This window comes from Rhipicephalus microplus, chromosome 9 (assembly GCF_043290135.1).
Source record: "Rhipicephalus microplus isolate Deutch F79 chromosome 9, USDA_Rmic, whole genome shotgun sequence".
Taxonomy (NCBI): Eukaryota; Metazoa; Arthropoda; class Arachnida; order Ixodida; family Ixodidae; genus Rhipicephalus; species Rhipicephalus microplus.
Genome location: NC_134708.1, coordinates 102,285,644 through 102,313,164, shown reverse-complemented (window position 1 = coordinate 102,313,164; position 27,521 = coordinate 102,285,644). Strand labels below are relative to the sequence as shown.

At 45.9% G+C, this 27,521-nt stretch overlaps 1 protein-coding gene across 2 annotated transcripts in view; it reads right to left on the bottom strand.

Annotated features, from left to right (window-relative positions):
• Positions 1 to 27,521, bottom strand: part of LOC119163120 (L-lactate oxidase) — a 156,138-nt gene that overhangs the window by 37,459 nt on the left and 91,158 nt on the right. For both annotated transcript variants that reach the window (XM_075874180.1, XM_075874179.1), the window contains exons 5-6: positions 3,242 to 3,409; positions 1,665 to 1,816 (exon numbers count right to left, since the gene is read on the bottom strand). In XM_075874180.1, the coding sequence (XP_075730295.1) occupies positions 1,665 to 1,816; positions 3,242 to 3,409 (320 nt within the window). The remainder of the gene's footprint in view (positions 1 to 1,664; positions 1,817 to 3,241; positions 3,410 to 27,521) is intronic.

Genomic DNA, 27,521 nt, shown 5'->3' with positions numbered 1-27,521 from the left:
TTTTGCTTTCATCTTTACTTTGCACTGTTTACAAAGAATATTGAAGTAATTACTGCAATTGTATTAGTAATATTAATACTCCTATAGAAGTAGAAGTAGCAGTGGTTCAGAGAAAGAAAGAAAGAAAACGACAGCAACTTTGCGGGGTTGTGGTTATAAAAGGGAAAAGAAGATAAAAGTGAGCCCCGTAACTGTCTGCATCTGGTGCGACACCTCAACAGTAGCTCACAAGGGATGGGAGTAAGGGGGGATTGAAGGATAGGAATAAAGGTATATATATAGAGAGGGAGAGAGAGACAGATGCGCAGGGACAGCGAGGGACGACAAAAGAGAGATAGGAACAGGGTGAATGATGGAGAGTGGGGTGAAGCTGCGTTCCTATGCCGCTGCCGCGCCGTCTCTGCCTCCCGTTGTCGTACTGCAAAGCTTCACGGCGCACTTCTGCCTTGCGCGCCCACACGTCAAGGTCCCTTCTTCGACCGCGAGCCGCCACAGCATTCCGCGCACACCGCTCAGCACCCTTGTCCATCCTATGCCACCCAGCCTCTGAATGCACGCGCGCGCCAAAACGTCGTTCATATTGTACTAGAAAGCACCCCCTGGCGTACGGTGCCGCCGAAGAACAGGCGATAGTAGTCGCGTGATCGTCTCTCTCTTCTTGCGTACTTTTGACGTCAACCCTCCCTTTTCTACAGTTACGCACGCCCTCAAGTGTCGTACCATTTGCATATTTGAGCATATAGTACAAGCACAGCCCTCTATGGCCCGTTCAAGAATGAAAGGGGCGGTTTCACACAACGAAGACGCAGAATGCACGTCATATGGAGCTTCGCCCCTACAAGGTGCTAGTTGCAGCACGGCTAGGCGCCTCTCCTGTAGCGCTGCACTGGTCTTGGCCAGCTGCCTTGCCGCTGAAAAGAGAGTATAGCGGGCTCGTGATGTTCGAGCCATGAGGTGCTTTTAGAATGCTCACGCTCATGGTCTGCTTGGACAAGCCAGCCCCTAGCGCTTCGTTTCAATGGCGTCTCAATAAAGACGCGAAGACGGCACAGACTCTTTAGCCATGGTCAGGTGTCCCTGCTCCAAACTACTTTGGTATTTTAGTTGCGAAGTGCCTTAAGGGTTCGGCTTCTCGGCTTCTCGTGTCCTCATGTTGTGATGTGTAGTCATGGTTCAACACAAAAACGGGTATGCTGCACGAGAATGTCTTAAACCTGACTGCTTATCACCGGTACCCTAAAAATGAAGGAGGCAACAGCCATAGCCGACATCATTAGGGCAGCTGAAACACCCTTCCCAGCCTTTTTGATTTTTACTCGTCGTAGTATTTACGGTTAGTGTTTAAATTCACATATGCTAGAGAAAGCGCTGTTCTGTTTTAGATTCACATTGCTAGAGAAAACGCTGTAGATTAATTGTACTTCGGATTGGAAGCTTTAGGCTGGACAATAAACCATAATTGTTAAACAAATAAAAACGAAATGTCTAAAGTTGCAAAGATATTTACTATAGGAAATGAGCAAAGAACGTTGACAATGCATCGCACTGGTGCTTCGTTCAGCACTGTTAAACGTCGAACAGCAACACTTAAACGAGTTAAACGAGAATCTTCACCGATATTTCAATGACTAGTGAGGTACACCAGACAGGGTTAAGGGCCTTGCCTTTCGCAGTGCTGATCTCTCCTTCTGGGTGAGCGATTTTGTGAACCGCCGATGGAGCCAGACCTACTGGGAAGGATACCGCTTGTCCCAACAGGGTGGTTGAGGTGTTGATTCTCTCCACATCCACAAAGATCCGTGGTCTGAGAAGTATTCTGGATATGCATGCAGTGCAGAATGACGAGTAAGTGTGGAGAATATAGTGTGACCAGATTGACGAAACGAACTCTGGTGCACCAGTGGTGAAAGATAGAACTCCAGATCAGGTGACGCTAAAGAAGTTTTGCCTTAATTCTTGAGGCCAACACTACAGCTTTGAAACGCGCATTAACTGTCTTGAGCACAATTTTGACTCCTCCTGCTCACTGTACGTACAACTATGGTGGTTGCTTTGCGATTTCATGCCTGTATGCTTCACACGGCTGTACTAGAAAATGGACAGATTTAGTTGAGCCTCTGCTACAGCTTCGCGGACGCAGATTGCCATTGGAAGTGGCTGGAAGGCTGAGTTTGAAGAGCTTCGGCGCACGCCCAACTAAAAATATAGAGATTTAGTTCAGTGGACCCAAGGCTGTACTTCCACAATGAGCTCCGCGCTGAATACGCTACGTCGGAGGCAGCTTATCAAATACAACCTAAAGATTCTGGTCAGGCAAATACTCCAGGTAATCAAAATATGGCCACAAATAGCTTCCTTGGCTAAAGAAATGATCGTGCTCATACGCTCTTTAATTCTGGACAAATTCGCTGTCACCTATGGTAGCCCAGCATATGATGACAATATGAAGTGAAAAGACATTGAGACAGGCTTGTGTACACCAGCCTACGATAAGGCAGTGCTCTGGGTTTTAACGTTGTCTCTGACTATAAACGAAATGTCCTCGTATAACTTTGATCGCCTTACTTAAATGGCATCGCAGCGTCTACCATCTGTTCAGTTAGTATCGAAACCGTGGGACCCGTCACAATAAGAGTATGGTTACCGAGTAATGTGGGCTACCACAGGAAAGCTTTGTTTCCAGGCATCAAATAGCGATGCATTGAGCTTTGTTGTTATAGTGTGTTCTATTGCTTGACAATGCTTATGTGGCGCATATTTTTGATTAAACGTATTTTGTTCATTAGCTTTCGTTATACTCTCTCGTATAGTTTTATTTAGCGGAGCGTGCTGTATACAAAAATTAATAAACTAAACAAAGGAGAGCAGGAGGCGACGCCCGGCTGGAAAGAAAAAGCAGCACAAGGCTGTCCAAGTCCAAGTTAATATAGTTAAGTTACAGTATTATTCTAAAAGGCAAAACTAGGGAAGTGTATTCAGTGCGATCAAGTTACAATACATTCTTTCGTGTGGTAATTACAAAAAATACATAGATATCCAATTCAGAATTAGCATATTCTAACCATACTTCGAGTAGTAATGCGTTACCCGCATTGCGGTTCGGCGAAAGAAAGACTGTATGGAAACGTTAATGCATGCGAGGCAAGGTTCATAGGCGAAGGCATCTTTGTCTAGTTTTATACGGATTCGCTGTCTCAAATTTCTAGCATTATGGCACGTTTTGACAAAGGCAAGTTCAAACCTTTGGAAAGCCAGCGTGTTCTCTCTGAGGGTCTGCTCTCGACCGGCGCCAAGAGCAATGTAGAGCCTAGCACTCTCCTCCATCTTGCCCTCAGCAAGCTTCTCGATGTCTCCCACCGTCTCCACTGCCATCGTAGCTGCTGTCACGGTGTCTTGACACCCAGCCACACTGCAGTGGAAATCGAAAACTTTGGTTTTCAATGCCACCAGAGCATAAGAAGTTCTGGTGTAGCTTTATTCTGTATGGCACATGCCAGTATGACTCAGGGTGCTTGTTTGAGCTTTGTCGCGAGAGATCACCTTAGCTGTACGGCAGCACGACTAGAGAGTTAGAAAAGAATGCTTGTGTTAAGGTGCAAGATGAAAATGGTGCATCTTTATTTATTTATTTATTTATTTATTTATTTATTTATTTATTTATTTATTTATTTATTTATTTATTTATTTACTTACTTATTTCTTTATTTATTTATTTGTTCATTCATTCATTTATTCATTCATTCATACTGTCGATCCCATCAGGGATCTTTACAGGAAGGGCATATTGAATTGTTACAATATGACAATACAAATATCAAATATTCAACTATGCATAAAAATATTGGCGGTTAACAAAGGCAGACGAGAAGACGTAATAGTACATCATAATAATAGTACATCCTAATACGTAAAAAAGGGGTGATCAAAGAGGTGTATAATGGCAAAACTGAAGTAAACATACGTTTATGTAAAAATGGTGAAAATAGACGAAGTAACAGTATGTAGAATCAACGAAATTATGCGTACAGTGTAACAGCAAAAAAAAGTGAACAAAAAGGCATACAAAGGGAAAATAGGAGCAAAAAACGCACTGATGTAAAAAAAGTTATACAGAAGTAAGGATGATACAGGAGGCTCATAACTGGGCAGCATGTAGCTGATCTCCAAGCAATGTTAAAAAGGATGATAACGTCGCACTTGTTGTTACGCTAGGATACAGCATGTTCCATTCACGTGTAATTAAAAGAAGAAATGAATATTTATGACTTTCCGTATGAATGACATGCTCATGTATTGATAAGGCGTGTTTGTGCCGCGTTTGGCGTGTTTGGGTTAAAGATGAGTATTTGTAACTGTCAATCTTTATGTCTTTGTGAATTAGCTGGTACATCATTTTTAATCATATGCACGCCTAAATCTCCACGCCTAAATCGAGTCGTGATGATCATTTGGTTGAACGCTTGTAAGAAAACATAGAGTCACCAGATCATGAAGTAAAGACACAGGAAACTGTACTGATGGGTGACAAAAATGCAAAGGTAGGCAAGAAATATGATGGAGACCATGCGGGCGAAGACTATGCCATTGGCTCCAGAATTGCCAGAAGGAAGTCATTAGTAGATTTCGCAGAACGTAATAATTTGCGGAACTTGAATACTTTCTAGAGAAAACGGGATAACTGAAAGTGGACCTGGCGGAGTCCTCATGGAACTAAAATCAAAATACACTTCTTTCTGTGTGCACACCAAGGTATTGTACAAGATGTAGAGGTAGTTGGCAAGATCCGATACTGTGACCAGAGATTGATAGGAGCTCGAATCGACTTAGATTTAAAAAAGCAAAGGCTTGAATCGATACGCAATACGATTTTTAGCTTGCGACGGAAGGAAAAGCACGGGAGCTCAGAGTTCACTTCAGAATAGATTCACGGCTGTAAACGAGGTATCGGTTGTTATAATTGACACCATGAACTATAACCTTACTGATATTATCACAGAGTGCAGTGGAACTCCGAGGCACCATCAGTAGACAAGACACTGGCAAACTAACCCAGGAAGTAAAAAATGTCATTAAGACACAACAAACCATAAAAGCCTCAAATGCAATCGAAAAAATAGAGCTAGTGGAGTTTTCGAAGTTAATCAATAATAGGCGCAAGGTAGCCGATATCAGAAAGTATAACATAGATAGAATCGATTAGGCCGTAAAAAGCGGCAAAAGCCTTAAAGGTCCAAAACAAACCTGTGCATAGGCGAACATTGGCTGTATGCGTTAAGGAACAAGGAAGACAATGTCGTAAACAATAGGAATAGGATAGTCGAGGTGGCGGGGAAGTTCTGCAGAGAGCTTTACAGAAGCCGATACAACCAGGATGGTATGGTAAGAAGCAATAATAGCCCAGATAGTTTGACATCCTACCAGTAACGACCAGGGAGTAATGAAATCTCTCAAAGGAATGCCAAAAATGTAAAACAGCTGAGATAAGGTAACAATACACCTGTTGAAAGATGACGGAGAAATTGTTAGAAAAACTGTTCATGGTAGGCCCGTGTGCTCAGATTTGGGTGCACGTTAATGAACCCCAGGGGGTCAAAATTTCCGGAGCCCTCCACTACGGCGTCTCTCACAATCATATGGTGGTTTTGGGACGTTAAACCCCACAAATCAAACCAATCAAAACTGTTCATGAACATTATAATCGAAGTGTCTCTTGAAGGAAAAGGTACTAGAATTTAGTAATAACGCCCACATATTCTTGATCCATTGGAAACAAGACGTCAAGGTGACTTGAAAAATTACAGGACGATCAGCTTACTGTTTCTTTGTAAATTATTCGTAGAAGTAATCGCTAATAGGACTGGGACGACATTACACTTCAACCATCCAAAGGGCCAAGCATGATTTCGTACAGGCTCTTCATACTATCAATCAGGTAATAGAGAAATATGTCGCATACAACGAACCCCTATACATAGCCTTCATAGATTACGAGACGGCGTTTGACGCTGTCCTGACACCAGCAGCAATACACGGCACTACGGATTCCTTGCATCGACGAGCCTACATCAACTCACTGGAAGAAATTCACTGCGGATCCGCGGCCACCATAGTTCGCCATGACGAAAGCGACTGAATCCCAAACAATGAGTGGGCACGGATTGAGTGGGCACGGAGTGGGCATGGATTGAGTGGGCACGGATGCACAGACAGAATGAAGAACTTACGGCACATCTTTCTTGTTGTGCAGATTGTGGGCGTTCTTGCAAGCCATCCCTTGGATCATCGATCGCTTCCCGCGGTCGAAATTCCGTTTTGCGGCTCGACTTCGGCGTACGTGGATGTCATCTGCGCAGCCACCGATTCTTCATGCGTGTTTGAAAGCGCCGCGCCCAGTCTTCTCAACAGCGCCACGGCTTGCCCTTTCCATGAGCCACGCAGTACAACGTCAGTGACATCGTCACGACTGATAGTGGATGGTTTAAAAGCACACGCCACTTGCCACCCCGCCAGTGGGCACGGATGCACAGACAGAATGAAGAACTTACGGCACATCTTTCTTGTTGTGCAGATTGTGGGCGTTCTTGCAAGCCATCCCTTGGATCATCGATCGCTTCCCGCGGTCGAAATTCCGTTTTGCGGCTCGACTTCGGCGTACGTGGATGTCATCTGCGCAGCCACCGATTCTTCATGCATGTTTGAAAGCGCCGCGCCCAGTCTTCTCAACAGCGCCACGGCTTGCCCTTTCCATGAGCCACGCAGTACAACGTCAGTGACATCGTCACGACTGATAGTGGATGGTTTAAAAGCACACGCCACTTGCCACCCCGCCAGTGGGCACGGATGCACAGACAGAATGAAGAACTTACGGCACATCTTTCTTGTTGTGCAGGTTGGTGATTCCTTTCTCTTGCCTTGCAAATGTTACAAGACTAGTGACCGATTTGCGATTGTGCTTCCGTGCCCAGAAGCATTGCTTGAACCTTTTTCTTCTTTGCTGCTTATGCTTTGTGGGGACATTGAGGAAAACCCTGGGCCTGACAAGACCCTAACGGAACTAATTCAGTTGGTTAAAGAGACAAATGAGCGTTGTATTAGAATCGAGACTAACCAATCGAGCATGTCACAGGCATTGTCTGATCTTAAGGTTTCCCATGAGACAGTTGCAACTGCTGTGGCTGACATTACCGTACGGCTACAAACAGTAGAAAAACGGATTAGCGATCTTCCAAATGTACAGCAAGAACTATCTATCACGCGCCAATCACTAATTCGCGTGGAACAAGAGACAATTGATCTACAAGCCCGGCTTGACGAGGCTGAAGATCGGTCTCGACGTGATAATGTGCTATTTTATGGCTTACCTGACGTGCCAGACGAGAAAGCGCACCAGTCAGAAGAAAAAATTATCACGATGGCCCGTGACAGGTTGGATGTTCGCTTATCACCCGATGACATAGCACGAGCACACCGAATAGGCAGATACTTGGCAGGTAAAAATAGACCCCTCATTGCTAAATTTTCAAATTCCAAGTCAAAAATGCTACTACTGTCTAAGAAATCTATTTTACGAGGTAGTGGCATTGGCCTTTCTGAAGACTTCTCTGTATCAACTCGTGAAGCTCGTAAAAAGCTGACAGAGTTTGGCATTGCTTTAAAAAAACCGTTTAAGTTGCGGTACAAAAAATTATATGCACAAAATAAATGCTATGTGTATGATGCTCGCACCAACGTCGTCTGCGAGGCACCTTCCCCACAAGTTGCCGTTTCCTCTAGCCCTAGGGCGACCAGATCAGGTCGTCCTTATTCTAACACTAGCTAGGACAGTGTGAGGGGTGGTGGCTCATCTTCACCATCGGAGCTTTCAATCCTGTATGCTAATATTCGCAGCCTTATTCCGAAAAGAGACCGCCTAAGTGCTTTAATTAATGACACGGATGCTGACATAATTCTTTTGTCTGAAACCTGGCTTTCCGATCAAATTGCAACAAGTGAGCTTTTTCAGTGCCACAAAACTTTCACTGTACATCGATGTGATCGCTCCGAAAGAAGGGGTGGTGGGGTCCTTATTGCTGTGAATGAGTGTCTTCAATGTACACTTCTGAAAATCCCTTGTAGATTAGAAATTGTCTGGTGCTACGTGACGATTTGTTTTCAAAAAATTGTTTTTGGCATTTGCTATCGCCCGCCTAATTCCAACGGCTCTTTCTGCGAAGAATTACATGATTGCCTAAGTCATATTTCGGCATTAACTCCCGGTATTCCAGTTTTTCTTCTAGGAGATTTTAATTTTCCATCAATCCAATGGTCTCATCCATGCCCGTTTGCAGAGCCTGCTTCAGCTGAAACGAGTTATTTCCTAACCACTTGTTTGGATTACAATCTATCTCAATTAGTGCGTATTCCCACCCGTGTTACTCCTAGCACATCACACCTACTAGATTTGATACTCACCTCATCACCAGATATTGCATCTGAAATAACTCACTTGCCAGGGTTGAGTGACCATGACGTGCTACATTTTTCCATTTCTGTACCGAGGAATAGAAGGAGCAATCGCTTTAAACTTATAAAGGATTACAATAAGACCAACTTTGAGGCTATCAACACCGAGCTTTCCTCATTTCTCGACAGCTTTTGTCTTTCTTACAATGATGCTACGGTCGAGAAAATATGGACGTGTTTCAAAGACAAAGCACTGCATCTAATAAAAAAGCATATCCCTGTAAGGAAGGTTTATCATTCATCCAACGCGCCATGGTATTCAAGGTACCTCAACCGGCTGTCTAACAAAAAAAAAAGGCTCTTTCGTGCCGCCAAGAAATCGTCATCTGCTGATAAGTGGTCCACTTATACAACCGCGGCAAAAGCATACTCCAGTGCATTAAAAGAAACTAAGTTTAAATTTTATAATAATACACTTCCGTCATTGCTCCAAAGCAACCCAAAACGCTTTTGGAATGTCGTGAGAAACCGGGATAATCTAACTATAGCTCTTACTGATAAATCTGGCGAGTCAATCCCAAGCAGCCAGTGCGCTTCCACACTTAACACTGTTTTTGCCCGTTCATTTTGTGCTACTCACCCTGACATCTGTCCACGTTTCACTGCGCCTAGCTACGTTCCCATGGAACCCATTTTACTTGACTCGTCTGGTATCCGCTCCATCATTAACAATTTAAAGAGATCGTCCTCGTGCGGTATTGATGGCATCACGTCGAAATTTTTGCAGGCTACCGCCGAATATAGTTCCATCCTACTAAACCTTATTTTCACGAAATCACTGAACAGTAGTTCCTTACCTAAAGACTGGAAAACAGGCAAGGTGATACCACTTCATAAATCCGGTGACACACACAACCCTCAAAACTATAGACCTATTTCCCTGACTTCAATTCCTTGTAAGATATTCGAACACGTCATTTTCTCCCATCTGGTCAATTTTTTAGAATCGAATAAGTTCTTTCATAGTAGTCAGCATGGGTTTCGTAAGACATTCTCATGCGAAACACAGCTAGCAACATTTTGCAATGATCTTCACGCATTTCTAGACAATGGTTTTACAGTAGACTGCATATTTTTAGATTTCGCCAAGGCTTTTGACCGCGTCAGTCACCGCTTACTCTTATTTAAACTCAGCCAGTTAAGCATTGATCCCCTGGTTTTCAATTGGATTCGAGAGTTTCTATCCAACCGAACGCAATATGTCAGCATTAATGATAAAAACTCTCCTGAAGTACCGGTTGACTCAGGCGTACCTCAGGGCTCTGTTTTAGCACCATTACTTTTTTTAATATACATCAATGATCTTCCTAACCAAATCACAAGTTCCATCTGTTTATTTGCCGATGATTGTGTTTTATATCGCAAGATTGAAGGCCCTAATGATACCCTAACACTGCAGAATGATCTTAATAACATTTCGACATGGTGTAAGCTCTGGGTTATGGACCTTAACACGTCTAAATGCAAAACAATGAGAATTTCCCGTAGTATTTCAGCATGCCCTAATTATTTACTGAATAATACTTCACTTGATCAAGTAATATCCTATAAATATCTTGGTGTGCATATTACTAACAATCTCTCATGGAAAAGACACATAGAATACATTACATCGAAAGCTAACCGCATGCTTGGTTATTTAAAACGTAATTTTTCCTTAGCTCCCCCGAAGTTAAAGCAACAGCTGTACATTACTTATGTTAGGTCTAACCTTGAATACGCATGCTCCATATGGGATCCTGGTCATGCTAGTCTGACAAACATAATTGAAAATGTGCAAAATCGAGCGGTCCGTTTCATCCTTCACAACTACCATCGAACTGCCAGTGTCACTGACATGAAACGAACACTTGGCATTCCCCTTCTTTCTTCTCGTAGGAGGTTATCCCGTCTTTGCCTTTTTCATAAAATATATTATCATAACAATGAGTTGAAGTCCCGATACATCACATCCGCATCCTATATCTCCCCACGTGTCGACCACCCTTTCAAAGTTCACGTACCATCACAGCGCACAGTCACCTACTCATATTCATTCTTGCCAAAAACATCTTATGAATGGAATCACCTGCCTGCGTCACTAGTCGCAATCAGAGACCCTGACCGTTTCCGGAAAGCATTAACGAACACGCTATAAAGCTGCATCACGTTCACAAATGCATTTACAACACACTGAAACTGCAATTTACTTCTTTACCACCTATCTCTGTACAGGTCTTGATCTCAACAAATTTTTTTTTTTTTTTTTTTTTTTTTTTTGCCTTGCACTGATGTTTTCTTTTTGTGTGTGTAACTCGATAAAATTTGCTTTTTCATGTATCATTTTTTTTTTTTTTTGAACATGTGTATTTTATTTTTTTTTTTTTTTTTTTTGAACATGTGTATTGAAAAGGCATCAGTCGATTATTTTTTGTGCAACATGCACTGACATTCACTGTGATTGCGACGTCAAAGTGTATTTTTTCGTCCTATTTTCTTTTGTTAGTTCATGTATAAACTTATCTAGTTTGTTTCCTTTTGTGCTCTATCTCTTAGTGCCACTTTTTCTGTGTATTCCTTATAGTGTTTTCATTTACTTCAGCCCCTCCCCTCTACAATGCTTCTTGTAAGCCCTGAGGGTACCAATAAATAAATAAATAAATAATTAGGGCGTAAGGCACAGAGACACGCTCTCTCCAATGCTATTTACCGCGTGTTTAAGGAGGTTTTCGGAGCCCTAGATTGTGAAGAGTTATGAATAAGAGGTATTGAAGAGTATGTAAGGAACCTGTTATTTGCTGACGACATTGCCTTGATGAGTAACTCAGAGCACGAATTACAGCGCATTACTGAACTGAACGCGAAAGTAGAAGTGTAGGTCTGAAAATTATTGTGTACAAATTTGAAGTAATGTGCAAAAGTCTCGGCAGAAAACAGCAATTTGCGATAGGTGGCGAGACGCTAGAATTTGTAAAGGAATTTGTCTACTTGGGAGAGGTAGTAACCACAGAGACGAGTCATGAGAATGAAATAACTAGAAACATAAATGATGGAGAGGATAGCATTCGGCAAGCCTTCTCAAATCATGAATCGTAATCCACTACCAACCCGCAAGAGGCAGGTATAAAACACCGGCATTTTGGTGGTAGTTACCCGTGACGCCGAAATCTCGAGGATTGAAAGGGGGGATACACGCGAGGGGCAGACAGAAAGTTAGGTATAGGCTGATAAGATTTCAAAGTTCGCGAGTGTAACGTAAGAACAGAGAGTACAAGATTGGGTTGTTTGTTGGATGAAGGAAGACGTCTTTGCCCTACAGTAGGCGTGTGCAGGCTACTCATGAGGATGATTAGGCGCGAAAATTATCTCTAACTTGTACGAGAATTCGTTATCTTGGGCGGATTAGGAGATACTTAAGCGTTCTACTGTAGTAAAGATTACAATATGTATTTGGTTGTTCCCGTCAAGAAACGGGCCTTTCATAGATAGAGGAGTCAAGTTTGATAGATACCGATCTCGTCGAATCGTCAATAAATATATGTGACGCTATGATGATTGCGAGACGTGGCCTGGCTCATACCCAATGTTTATTCTAGTCTGATCTTCTACCTTCTCTGTCTCTACCTAACCATCGCTACCTTCTTACGTTACACACACACACACACACACATATATATATATATATATATATATATATATATATATATATATATATATATATATATATATATATATATATATATATATATATATATATATATATATATGCAGGCATGGTGGTTGAGTGGCCGTAGCGTTGCATATAGTCCAGTAGATCCTCCGTGAGCGGTCACAACGTGGTTTATTTCGACGTTTCGGCCTAGAGTCTGGCCTTCATCAGAATTAAAGATACAGTTTGTTGGTGCTCAGCTTTATGCAATCTCAAATCAGAGGGCAAGGAAAGAGGAAAAAAGACAGAAAAGAAAAAAAAGAAAAAGAAGAAAAAAAGAAAAAGGAAAGAAAAAGAAGAAAAGAAAGAAGAAGAGAAAAATATTATATGGTGGACTCCCCTCGGGTGCCCCCCTTCCACTCTTCCCTCCACTTCCCCCTTCATTTCTCTCCCCCTTCTCCCTTTCACCTTTCTGATGTCAGCGGTCTGTGTATGTTTCCTTTAACTAACGCATTCCTCCCGGCCAGACGGCGCTTCCTGGCACTGGCGGTTCGGTGTGGGGCAAAAAAGAGCTTTTTTAGGAAGTTCTAAGCCTTCAACTACTCGGAGTCCCGTAAAAAATCTGTCGAAGAAGGAGGGGTGCCGCGTATTGTGGCAGAGCCTGGTAAGCGGGAATTTTAGGAAGTTCTAAGCCTTTAACTACTCGGCGTCCTGTCAACATTTCGTCGTAAAAAGAGGAGTGCCCCGTATTGCGGTAGAGGCTGGTAAGCGGGCGCAATGAGAATTCCTTGCCCGCTTCTGGATTACGCGTGTAGTGGGGGCCTCCCGGCTGTGCACAGGGTTGCTGTTGGGCATGTCATGCATGGCACAATTGATTGGGTAGTAAAATAAAACAAAAAACAGACGACAGCTGCACTTAGGAAGAGTAGTTACACTTGGAATTGTTTTGGGTTGTCCAGTGCCCTTCTCAGCTGCAGTGCCGCGAACTCAGTTACTATTTTCATTGTTGCCGTTATTGTTTTCTAATGCTTTAATTGCTGCAAGTGTACCAGAATTCTCATTTATTCCTCTATCGAGGGTGTTAAATCAGTGGATAAGGTATGCCTCTCGTTGTTCACGTTCTCGATTTTATTTAAATACCGTCTCTAAGAGCGTTACTGATAGTTTGTCAAATGCATGGTCGGGAAGATTGAGATGCTTTGATAGAGGTAGACTTGGGGCTGATTTTGCATGGACTCTGTGATAATTGAAGTGAATCCTAATTGGTGTTTCTGTTTGCCCGATGTACTGCATACTGCACACGTTGCATTCGAGTAGGTGTACCACATTAGAGGAATCGCATGTTAGGTTTCCTCGTATGTTAATTGAAAACTTGGATTGTGTGCTGGTTGCTTTGTGTGTTTCTCGCATCGCCTTACATACAAGACATCGTGACTGTAAACAAGGTTGGCATAAAAAATTGGCGGGTAAGGTGTTGATTTGAGATGGGACAAGTGTGTCTTTGAGGTTGCGTGGTCGTCGGTAAACGACACCAGCAGCGGATGGGAATGCGCGTTTCAGACGTTCACTTCGGTCCAGAATGTTGTAATGTCGTTTAAGGATTTTTTTAACATTGGGGAATTGTGTGCATTAGGTTGAGCAGAGGTTTGTTCGTTGTGAGTCGTCTTGTGGTGAGCGCTTCGTAAGTAAGTCATTAAGCTTCAAGTTTCTCGCTTTTTGAATGGCGTCATCAATTACATGTGGTGGGCGTTTTTGTTTATCGAGCTTAAGTTTCAGCCTCTATGAGCTTGTGTCACAATCAGCGTTCTTGAGCAGATTCGCTTAAAGTGGTGAGCCTGTCTGTATGTAATACTGTTTTTACAGTGGCGCGAGTGATTGGTTTGGCAATGGGGGTATTGTTTTCGATCCGTTGGTTTGCGATATAGGGTTGTAGAAAGCTTGTCTTCTTCTATCGCTATGGTAACATGAAGAAAATTTACGGTTGCTTGCGAGTAGGTGTGTATGAAGTGCATGTTCGGATGTACAGCATTGCAAGTGTCGATAAAGCAGAGAAGTTAATCCTTGCTGTGGGTCCAAATAAGAAAGATGTCGTCTACGTATCCTCTGTATAACTGTGGTTTCAAAGAACTTGTGCAAGAAATTCCGACTCTAGCTTTACCATAAATATGTTGGTATAATTTGGTGCAATTTTGGTGCTCATAGCAGTCCCACTGATTTGTCGAAAATACTCCTGATTAAATTTGAAGGAATTTAGTTCGAGGACTATCCTCGTCAAAGTTGCGATGGAAACGAAATCTGGGCTGTTAGATTGCCTATGGTTTGTGTGCATGTTTTGTAATGCAGCTATGCCGTCATCGTGAGGAATTTTTGTATATAATGAAGAGACATCAAGAGTAACCAAGTACGAGTTTTTCGGCACACAGAGACCTGCAATGTCTCGAAGAAAATGTGTGATGTCTTTTATGTACGACGCGAGGGTGCATGGAATGTGGCTTATTAGATTTTTCACGTACCCTGATATGAGTTCAGTTATTGTACCGTTGCCTGATATGATTGGTCGACCTGGATTACCGGGTTTATGAATTTTTGGGAGGATGTAGAAGCGACCTGGACGAGGGTATGCTGCTCGCATCAGTTTGTGGTCAGTGTTGGTTATCTTTTCTGCATTCAGCAGTTTCTTTAGTTCTGTTGATACGATACGTTTGTATTCGTCTGTCGGATCACCTGGGAGGCGTTCGTAAAATCTTGAGTCGACTAGTTGGTGGTATGCTTCTTGTAAGTAGTTGGTTGTATTAAGGACTACAATTGCTCCTCCTTTGTCAGCGGGTTTTATTGTTATGTCTGTCCTAAATTCCTAGACCCCCCAATAATTCATGCCGCCCTTGTTTAAAGCCACGAAGTCTTGTATGTAAGGCGATGCGAGAAACAGACAAAGCAACCAGCACGCAATCCAAGTTTTCGATTAACATACGAGGAAACCTAACATGCGAATCCTCTAATGTGGTATACCTACTCGAATGCAACGTGTGTGGTATGCAGTACATCGGACAAACAGAAACACCATTTAGGATTCGCTTAAATAATCACAGAGCCCATGCAAAATCAGCCCCAAGTCTACCTCTATCAAAACATCTCAATCTTCCCGACCATGCATTCGACAAACTATCAGTAACGCTCTCAGAGACGGGATTTAAATCAAATCGAGAACGTGAACAACGAGAGTCATACCTTATCCACCGATTTAACACCCTCGATAGAGGAATAAATGAGAATCGTGGTACACTTGCAGCAATTAAAGCATTAAAAACAATAACGGCAACAATGAAAATAGTAACTGAGTTCACGGCACTGCAGCTGCGAAGGGCACTAGACAACCTAAAACAATTCCAAGTGTAACTACTCTCCTTTTGTGCAGCTGTCGTCTGTTTTCTATTTTATTTTACTACCCAATCAATCGTGCCATGCATGACATGCCCAACAGCAACCCTGTGCACAGCCGGGAGGCCCCCACTACACGCGTAATCCAGAAGCGGGCAAGGAATTCGCATTGCGCCCGCTTACCAGCCTCTACCGCGATACGGGGCACCCCTCTTTTTACGACGAAATGTTGACACGACGCCGAGTAGTTAAATGCTTAGAACTTCCTAAAATGCCCGCTTACTAGCCTCTGCCACAATACGCCGCACCCCTCCTTCTACGACGAATTGTTTACGGGACTCCGAGAAGTTAAAGGCTTAGAACTTCCTAAAAAAGCTCTTTTTTGCCCCACACCGAATGGATGGATGGATGGATGAATGGATGGATGGATGGATGGATGGATGGATGGATGGATGGATGGATGGATGGATGGATGGATGGATGGATGGATGGATGGATGGATGGATGGATGGATGGATGGATGGATGGATGGATGGATGGATGGATGGATGGATGGATGGATATGGCTGTACCCTTTAGATCGGGCGGTGGCTAGCGCCATCAAGCTAGCGCCACCAAGCCGAACCGCCAGTGCCAGGAAGCGCCATCTGGCCGGGAGGAATGCGTTAGTGAAAGGAAACATACACAGACCGCTGACATCAGAAAGGTGAAGGGGAGAAGGGGGAAGTGGAGGGAAAAGTGGAAGGGAGCGCCCGAGGGTAGTCCACCGTATATTATTTTTCTCTTGTTCTTCTCTTTTTTCTTCTTTTTCTTTTCTTTTTTTTCCTTTTTTTCTTTTTTTATTTTCTGTCTTTTTTTCCTCTTTCCTTGCCCTCTGATTTGAGATTGTACAAAGGTGAGCACCAACAAACTGTATCTTTAGTCCTGTTGAAGGCCAGACTCTAGGCCGAAACGTCGAAATTAACGACGTTGTGACCGCTCACGGAGGATCTACTGGACGATATATATATATATATATATATATATATATATATATATATATATATATATTGTGAGCATTGTTTATGCGTCCCATCTTTTCATCTGTACATACTCATCATCACTAGTCAAGCTTAGGTTGTGGGGCACATACTCGAGACAATAAAGAAGAGTCTCGAGGGTACTGTACGCCATCTTACAAGTGGTGGAGAGTGCTGCCCGATTCCTACGTCCTCTCGCTCTCTCGGACAACTCCAGCATCTTCTAGAACACATCCCTGAAGCTCCGTTCAGGCCGCCGCTTAAACGACCTGAGTTCGGTAATGTCGCAAGCCGACCAGCCCAGCGCAGCAGCTGCGCCACCGCTCCCACTGCCAAGAGACCCTTCTCACCTGGTCACCAGCCCTCAAAAGGATCCTCCGCTGTCCGCAGGGCTTTAGGGTGAAGACGTGGAAGACTGGCTCGAGGATTATGACCGCGTGAGTGCCATCAACAACTGGGATGAGCCTGCGAAACTCATCCACGTTGCATTCTACTTGAGCGGCGTCGCAAAAACGTGGTTTTGAAACCACGCTACAGATTTTTTGACATGGCCCGCCTTTACGCGCCAGCTCCGCCAGATTTTCGCCAACCCGTCGGTGCGCTCGGATATTGCCAAGGAAAGGCTTGGTGCACGTGTTCAACGCCCTAGCGAGTCTTACACTTCTTACATTGAAGATGTTCTCGCCCTTTGCCGCCGCATCGACAACCACATGGCAGAAAACGACCATGTGCGCCACCTGCTAAAAGGAATTGCGACTGTCGCTTTTATTGCGCTTGTGGTGCAGAATCCCCAGACCGAGGCTAATGTTGTAGCTACCTGTCAGCGCCTCGAGGAGCTTCAAACCACTCGGGTGCAACCTGATATGCCTGATCTCAGCTCGAGTCATGACACAACAGAGCTGCGTGCATTGATCTGCTCTATCATCCGCGAGGAACTTCATGCAAAGGCTTCACCTCGCCTCCTTGATATCCGAGCGACGCCACCTGGTACTAGTTTGCGCGACGTCGTGAGGGAGGAACTGGCATTGATCACAGGTACACCAGTTCCGAGTTCACATCCCGTGCCCATTCCAAGTTAAGCTCACGTTGCTGCAACGACACTTGCGCCCCAGCAAAGTCTGGCCTGGATGACAATCTCACCACTTCAGAGCTCATATCCTGTGGCCATGCCAACTTATGGTCAAGTTGCTGCTAGGACACCTGCACCCCAGCAAAGCCCAATGCAGCTACCAGCGGCCGAATTGCCTGGTTCGCTCAACTCACTCGCACCGCGACCATCTTCCCAGCCTTACACTAGAAGTCCTAATGTCACGCGGGCCTAGACCTCAAGGCCTTCGTGCCCCGTCGCCCCTTTCGCCTTTGCAGCGCCAGTGCGTCTCGACATTAGGACTTCTAGTGTAACGTGAGATAGGGTGAACCCCACGCCCTGCGCGGCCGGAGGGAATCCCGCATGCTGGAACCCAATAAAGTTTATTCTCTCTCTCTCTCTCCCAGCCTTACAACGACTGGCGCACTTCGCGGCCGAATTGCTTCTATTGCGGCATCTGTGGTCACAATTCAAGGTTTTGCCGACGCCGTCAGCGAGACGAAAGACGAAGCTACGATAACTTTGAACGGGACGACTTCTACCCCACTGGACCACCCTATCGCCAACTGTATCAGAACAGCACACGTCGGTCGCCGTCTCCGCAGAACTTTGGCTCAGTTGGCAGTTCCCGTTTCTCACGTCGTCGCTCACACTCACCGATGCGGCGTTCCTCTTCTCCTCTCCGAACTTCTACTTCAATTCCTGACCGCCAACTGGAAAATTAAACAGTGCAGCTTCAGGAGGGAAAGCTGCATACTTCGAACTGCGTCAAACTCCTCCAGACCGCCCTTCGAATGTTTTATTAGTGTACGTTGAAGGTATACAGACAGAGGCACTGGTAGACACAGGCGCATCACTTTCCGTAATTCGTGCAGACTTTTGTGCCCGCTTGAAAAACGTTTGGACGCCATACGATGGCCCTCCCCTTCGTTGCGCAGATGGAGTCCCTATTCACCCTTCAAGTGTTTGCACAGTCCGCGTTTTCATAGATGGCATCCTTCACCACATTCAGTTTCTTGTACTTCCTTGGTGCACTCACACAGTAATTTTAGGATGGGACTTTCTGTCTTCGGCATCAGCTTTCATATCGTGTCGTCAGCGAGTAATTGAAATGTCAGCTACTGAGAGTTCATCCGATGTCGATCCATACAGCTTCCGTTTCATTGCTACCGCTGCTTGTTTCATTTCGCCAGGAGATCAACAAATTCCCACGATCACTTCGGATACTATAGTTAACGGTGACGTGTTCATAGCCACATCAGTTCGCTCAAACCTGCGGGACTTACCATGGCACCCGGCCTTGTGCGGTTTAACGACAGTAAAGCATCGGTCACCGCCTTGAACCCACCTTCATCGCCAGTGATGCTGCCTCAAGGCACTGCTGTGAGCTGCTTCGCTGACAGCGAGCCTTTCTCGCTGGTTTCCCTTCCCGCAGAATGAACGCCTTTGTCTGCTACAACTGATATGAAGGCTACCACTGTTGCTTTAAATGACACCATAAGTCCTCACCTCACTGCCGAGCAAAAGAGACCTCTTAGACCTTCTCCAAAAGCACAGCCTTTTGTTTGACGTGCATTCCAAAGTTCTGGGCCGCACCTTCGTTGCAGAGCACAGCATCGAAACCGAAGGCAGCTCCATTGTACGCCACCGCCCATACCGTCTGTCTTCGACGGAACGGCAAATCATTAAGGAAAACGTCACCGACATGCTCAAACGGGATATTATTCGACCTTCATCCAGCTCTTGGTCGTCTCCTGTGGTGTTGGTCCGAAAAAAGGATGGCTCTGTCCGCTTTTGTGTTGATTACAGAGCACTTAATAGGATCACGGAAAAAGACATGTATTCGTTGCCACGCATAGATGATGACCTGGACTCCCTACAAGGCGCAGAATACTTCTCCAGCCTCGAGCTCCGATCCGGGTATTGGCAAATACCTATGCGCGAAGCAGACAAGGAGAAAACAGCATTTGCGACGCCTGACGGGCTTTACAAATTTAACGTCATGCTTGTGGCTTATGCAACGCTCCAGCAACATTCAAGCGCATCATAGATACCGCCTTACGTGGTCTCAAATGGAAAACCTGTTTATGTTACTTAGACGACATCGTAATTTATTCTTCTACTTTTCCTCAGCACCTTAAGCGTTTGGACGAAGTTCTAACGTGCATTTCGAACGCTGGTCTACAGCTCAATACAAACAAGTGCCACTTCGCCAGCACAAGCATCAAAGTATTGGGTCACCTTGTCAGCAAAGATGGCGTTCGACCCGACCCCGACAAGGTTCCTGCCGTAATTAGTTTTCCACGTCCAGGTAATCAAAAACAATTGCGAAGTTTCGTGGGGCTGGCGTCTTACTTCCGCCGCTTCATCCGTCGCTTTGCTGCCATTGCGGGGCCGTTACACAAGCTTCTGACGTCAGGAACGGCATTCACGTGGACTGACGAGTGCGAGTGTGCTTTTTTAGCCCTTAAGCGTGCTCTGACATCAGAACCCGACCTCCGTCACTTCGATGAGAGTACACCAGCTTTCCTGCACACAGATGCCAGTGGCCACGGAATCAGGGCTGTCCTCCTTCAGCGCGATGAAACATCCCGTGAGCGAGTAGTTGAGTATGACAGCCGCGCACTAACACCTGCGGAGCAGAACTACTCTATAACAGAGCAGGAATGTCTCGCTGTCGTTTGGGCGATCCAGAAATTTCGACCTTATCTGTATGGACGCCACTTCACTGTGATCACCGACCACCATGCCCTATGCTGGTTGTCCTCGCTGAACAATTTGTCTGGGCGCCTCGGTCGCTGGATACTGCGTTTGCAAGAGTACACTTTTGACGTTGTGTACACATCTGGCAAACAGTATCAGGATGCTGACACTCTCTCTCGCTGCCCTCTGCCACTTTTATCTCCAACCACAAATCCTCAACGCCCCTCAGGTGATCAAGCGGCTTCCTCTTCAACCAGGTTATCACCCCTGGCAGTTGCTGCGTCACTATCTTTACACAGCAGCGCCCAGGTTGCCGCGTGCCAACGTGACGACCCCTACTTTAACCACATCATCGAATACTTGAATGGCTCGTCTTCTCCACCTAATGCCAAACTACGTCGTCAGCTACGGCAGTTCAAGCTAGAGAACAACGTCCTACAGCGCTATACTTACAACGCGGGTGGGCATCGGTGGTTGCCAGTACTTCCCCGTTCACTGCGAAAACAAGTTCTCGGAGCACTGCACGACGACCCATCTGCTGGACTCTTAGGATTCCAAAAGACCTACAACCGCGTTAGGAGCTGTTTCTTCTGGCCTGGTCTTTCTACCTTTGTGGCTAATTATGTCGCTTCTTGCACACTTTGTCAACGCCGAAAACGACCAACTTTAGCTCCTGCTGGCCTGTTACAACCCATTCCATGTCCCGATACACCTTTTGTCGTTGTCGGAATAGACCTCGTCGGGCCACTTCCCGTAACGCCAGCGGGCCACCGCTGGGTCGTAACAGCTGTCGACCACCTCACACGATACGCGGAGACTGCTCCTCTACGCACTATTTCTGCATCAGACGTTGCCGCCTTCTTTTTAGAAGCCATTGCGTTGCGTCATGGTGCACCTCGCGCGTTGTTGAGTCTCTAAGGCAAGGCCTTCCTGTCCACTATTCTCGATGAAATCCTAAAAACTTGTGGCACAGTTCATAAGACCACATCCGCTTACCACCCGCAGACAAATGGCCTGACAGAGCGATTCCACCGCACTCTAACCGACGTGATATCCATGTACATCGGACCGAACCACGATAACTGGGACAAAATCTTGCCGTTCGTAGCATTTGCACACAACACCGCTGTTCAACGAACCACCGGGTATTCACCATTCTTCCTCGTCTATGGTCGTGCGCCGACATTCACCATTCACGCCTCTTTCTTCAATGTAACGACAACAACGCCCACGACTACGCCAGAACATTTCGTTTCCAGGCTCTCTGAGGCATCGCAACGTGCTCAACTCAACACGGAGGCCAGTCAACAACACCGTAAGCAACGCTATGACAGCTTTCGTCGAGACGTCACTTTCCGTCCTGGAGATGAAGTATTACTTTGGACGCCTGTTCGCACTCCAGGATTGTGTGAAAAGTTTCAGTCACGCTTTCTCGGACCTTACGTTATTTCTGAACGGACGTCTCCTGTCAATTACCTTGTCACTCCTGTCGAGGGTTCCTCGGACCGTCTTTACCGTGCCTCCGAGATAGTCCACGTTTCACGTCTTAAACCCTTTGTTCGCCGTACATTTCCCGCCTAAGTCTCGGCCGGGCCGGCCACTCAAGTGCGCGGGGAAAATAAGTGTGAGCATTGTTTATGCGTCCCATCGTTTCATCTGTACATACTCATCATCACTAGTCAAGCTTAGGTTGTGGGGCCAATACTCGAGACAATAAAGAAGAGTCTTGAGGGTACTGGACGCCATCTTCCAATATATATATATATATATATATTGCAGAGCGGTAGACACACGTAAGACGTACGAAGTGACTTTATTCGACCGCGGGTCCCACCTTCACCAAAATAGAGCGCATGACATGAGTGCTGTTTATATCCACGTGCATATCAGAGGAAAATATGAAAACGTGCATTGAAACAATATATTGTATACAAGTGTATGAGGTGCCCTTCAAGTCGAGTGAAATGCATTTATGTCCGCCTATATATCACCGTTATAGTTAGTTTTCACATTTTAATCTCATTGATATGCACAAGGATATAAATAGCACTCATGTCATGCGCTGTATTCTGATAAAGGCTGGACCCGCATTTAAAACTTCAATAAAGTTGCTTCGTACATGTGTATACTTTCCTGCAGATTGTTGCATGAAGGCACACTGAAAACTTTTCTCAGTAAGTCCGTGAGAGGATGGGTGTCTTCCGCAAAGTAGTTCACGAAACGTCGAAAGCACGATCACAGACCAAGAAAGCTGTGGACTTCCTTAGAGCAGGTCGGAACGGGGAAATTCCGCACGGCTCACACTTCATCAAGATCAGGACATACACCAGAGGAGTCGACAAGGTAGCCCAGCTTGTCTAGTTGCTGGCGCCTGAAGTGACACTTTGAGGAGTTCAGTTGGAGACCAGCATTGCGAAATACAGCCAGTATTAAGGAAAGGCGGTCGAGGTGGGTCTCAAAGGTCGGAGAAAAAACGATGACATCCTAAAAGTAACATAGGCAAATGGACCACTTGAACTAACGCAAAAGAGACTCAGTCATCCGCTCGAAGGTGGCCGGAGTGTTGCACAACCAGAAGGGCTTGACCTTAAGCTGCTAAAAACTATCTGGGGTGACAAAAGTGGTCTTTTCGTGGTCCATGTCGTCGACAGCAATTTTACAGTACCCTGATTCTAGATCAATAGAAGAAAAATACTTAGCACTGTGAGGACAATCCAGGGCATCGTCTATGCGCGGTCGCAGGCAGACTTCTGTAGTGATGTATTTCAGATGTCAGTAGTCAACACAGAATCACCAAGTGTTGTTCGTCTTTTGGCAAGAACTACAAGAGAAGCCCATGGACTATATGATGATTGAATTATGTCTTTGGCAAACATTTTGTCGACTTTTGCTTGAATTATGTGACCTTGGTTGGAAATACGTGGTATGGATGTCGATGAACAGGAGAGGCATCGCCGGTGTTCATTGGGTGCTTTACACCACTGGTTTGACCTAGCGGACGATCACAAAAGTCAATTACATCCCAGTATGACTCAAGGACGCGAAGGTGTGCGTCGGCTTGATGCTGCAAAAGGTCTGAGGTGATTTTTTTAACGTGAGGAGATGGGCTTGCTTGCAAAGATCGAGCATGTGTGGAGCTGTAGTGTCCAGCATTCTTGGAAGAGAGAGCTGAGACGACGCATATTTGTCAGAGGGAGTCAGTATGGCGAGGGCAATTCTACGCGGGAGTACTTGTGGACACAGAGCAATGTTGAGCAGAGAAACGCAGGCGTGGTTTGCACGTAACTGAATAACAGTGTGTGGTAATACGGTAACACTGCGAGTCAAGAGAATGAATGTGATGGGCGCGAGCACATAGTCGCCATCGGATACAGGTGGCGAGGGTGTTACGGTGATGTAGATCACAGTTTTTGATGACAGACAAACATGTTCAAGGGAGCACATACGAGCTTGGGGTGAACTGGGCGGGTCAATCGGACACGGTAGGTCAAGTTGCACAGTACCACCTAAACAGTCTATGAGGGCGGAATGAGTGGACAAAAATACGAGTCCGAGGATTACATAATTGGTGCAGTGAGAGAGAATAGTGAAAAGGACTGAAGTTTGATGGCTGGCAATAGTAACGCGTGCAGTACAGACGCCAATAACTGCAGCTGCACCACCATCAGCAACACAAACACTGCGTAATGGAGGTGGAGTACGGACTTTCTTTAAGCGATCACGAATGTGCAGGCTCACCACATAAATATGGGTACCAGTCTCTACCAAGGATTTAACAGATAAACCGCCAACTTCAACGTCATTGAGGTTCTGATTGGTCGGGTGCGTGAACAGACAAATTGGAGGGCAAGTCGTATCAGCAGCGTCACTTTCAGGAGCGGCAGCCGTTAGTTTTCCGAAGAAAACCGCTGGGCAGAGGACGGTGAAAGGGACGGTGAACAAGGTGGCGGCAGAGACCGGGAAAATTTACGTCGAGGTGAAGATGAGTGACTTTACTGGGCAGTGGATGTAGTGGTCGAGTCATAATTAGCTGACCCATCATGCCGTGGTGGTTCTTTGCCATAGAGATGAGCTGGTGAGTAGATGTTAAATAAGCTTTGGTTTGCAGCTTACGATGAGGTCCATGTGCTTTGGCAATGACGGTAAATGGGTCCCATTCGTTCACATCGAAAGCAAATTGGCCTGTGGTCAGGTGTCCTCCACGCATTTGTGTCACGGTTACGTGGAGCGGGGTGGTGGTAATGCTGTGAGTGGCTCGAGGTAGACGAACTGACGGCGTCGAGACGGTGCACAGAACACACCGTGTGAATACCCGCGTTTGCTAGTTCTTGGCGAACAACCGTCTGTATAAGTGATATGGTCAGCTGAGGATTACTCGGTGCCACTGCTCTCAATGGTGCGGCTGATATGACTTCGATTTCACGGAGTACGATTATCGTGGTGTCACCGGAGTGTGAATTGGGCTAGGTCACTATACGAAGATCCTGACAAGTTGACGTCGCAGCAGTGCAGGAAAGGCGCGTAAGGCGGTGGGCAATGGGACAGCTTTTCGCCTCTTAAAAGCGCTGGCACTCCAAGATAACATTTGTAATGGTGCAACAGCCTTTGAGCACAAGGTGGTTAAATGAATGATCTGCGATGCTCTTAAGCACGTGCGCTACCTTGTCGGCTTCAGCCGTGGTTGGGTCAACTTTACGGCAAAATATATATGCCAGGTAAGACTCCGTGGACGTCTGAACACGTGTGCCAACTTATTTCTCAGCGGCCTGCTCATAGCCGGCAGATTGACCAAACAACTTGGGTAACCTGGTCTTGCATACGTCCCATCTTGTGATCGCGTCCACGTTGTTATTAAACCATGCCTTGGCCATTCCTTGCAAACAAATGATGATGTTTGCCAGCATCAAGGTTGAGTCCCATCTGTGATTTTCGCTGGCGACCTCGTAGAGTTTAAGCCATTCATACACATCCTTGCCATTCGTTCCCGAAAAGTTGCCGGGATCGCGGGGTGAAGTGGCCATGAAAAAAACAGGGGAGGTGGGCGCAGTTGATGGGGGTGGGCGCGGCATTTGACGAAGCGTCGCTGCCGGTCGACATGATGGAAGCAGCGACTAGGCGTCCGCTGCATAATTCCATATTGTGTTATACCCAGCACCACAACCAAAATGTTGCGTGAAGGCGCACGCAAAACTAGGCGCTTCATGATATATTTAAACAGCGCCAACGCGCAAGGCAAAATGGAGAAGAAGTGTGCACTCTACACCAAAATCACGTCGTCTTCCTCGGCGCTTATCTCCCTGCTGAAGTGGGACGCTATCTCATAACAATATCTTGTAAAGATGACAGCGTCGCTTGGGCACGGCCACGTGCTGGTCTTGACTGGGAAGACAAAAAGAGAGAGAGAGAGGAGAAACTTTATTGAAGTGTCCCTGCTGGGGTCAAAGATGGTGGGGGGCCGGGAGATCAGCCCCTCTGTAACCCCCTTCCTCAGGCGGCCGCCAGGTCTTGAATCCTCGCGGCGTCTTCGGCCAGCTGGACAGCCAAGAGCTGGTCCTCCGGGTACGTGCAGAGCAGCAAAGCCCCCACTGCTCGGCCGTGGTGATTGTGAATGTAGGGTTCGTGCTGTGTTTGTCTGAGTGAGTAGCTGCGGGGCAGGCCCACATAATATGGTCGAGCTCGGCGTTAGGTTCACCGCACGCGTTTGTTTCATTGTGGCGTGTGAACAGCGGGGTAATTACGGCTGTACAGTGACGGACAGGGGAAAGTGCGTGTCTGTAATAGACACCAGGGAGTGGACTGCTGCTTACTAAGGCACTTGTCTGGTGGTGGGTATTTAAGTCTGGCCTTGCGGTAATACATTAGGATTTCTCCAAAGGTAACCATTATCTCCCTCGCATTGTCGCGAAACGAGGAGACCATCATCTCTCGCTCTGCCGCGTCAGGTCGCGATGGGTGGTGCTCTGTTGGATGACGCGCCCAGTGGACGAGAGCTCGGGTGACTTCATGAGCGTGTTGGTTCCCCGCGAGCCCCGAGTGTCCCGGAGTCCAGATGATCTCAACGCGGCAATGACGTAACAGAGGTGTACTTGTGAGAATTGTGAGTGTACCGGTTGGCAGATCAAACCTTTCGTAAAGTTGCGGATAGCAGTCTAGTAGTCGCTAGTAATGCAGGATGCTTGGTTTGAAGCGTAGGCGAGAGCGACGGCTGCTTTTTCGCCTTCTTTGGATTTGTTTGTGTGAATGTTGCCACTTGCGATAATTATGTACTGTGGCCCAGTGGCGACAGCGAGGGCCATGGCCCGTTGCGTAGGATATTCCGCTGCGTCTACATACGCCACGTGCGTGGCTTTCACGTAGCGCTTGCCTAGTTGCTTGGCGCGGTCTACTCGTCTTTCCGCGTTATATTCAGGGTGCATATTGCGTGGTATAGGGGGAATCACGAAAGTGTCGCGAATGTCCGAAGGAATTGGGAGTTTCTGGCCAAACTGGGGGCGTAGGGTATGCCGAGTGCGCACGTCAGATGACGTCCCGTAGGAGTTTGGCCTAATCGTTCGTAGTGCGATATACGTTGGTCTTCGATGAATTCATCTATAGTATTGTGAAGCCCTAGGCCATTGAGTTTTGCATTTGGCGTAGACATGGGGAAATGCAACGCGCACTTGTAGCAGCACCTGATCATTATGTTTAGTTTTTTCTTGTCGGTGAGCATAAACTTCATAAATGGAGCAACGTAAAGGATTCTGCTTATGGAGAAGGTGGTCACCAGTCGTATGAGATTGGCCTCTTTCATGCCGTGCTGTTTATTGACGATGCGGCCGATGAGACTAGTAGTCTGATAGACGTGATACATTTTATTTTTCTTCAAATAAAACAGTACACGTGACTAGGACTGCCAAAGCTAATTGGTGGCTTGAGTGGCAGAGCCTGGCAGACAGCAAAACAAACCGGAAGCGTTACATGATTGTATTTCACGGCCTAAGAGGGGTGACAGGACAAAAAACATCGTGCATATAAGATTAGAAACAGGGCATACAAGCAATAGTTACAAGCATTATACAATAGTTACAGCAATTTAAAGTGAAAAGGTATAAAGGAAAAAAGAACAGAGTTATAGCAAATGCTTCATAAGCAAAGTACCACAGTGGATGATTGTGCAGCATCATGCTTGCGAATGAATGTATATGAAATAACACAAGACATGCAT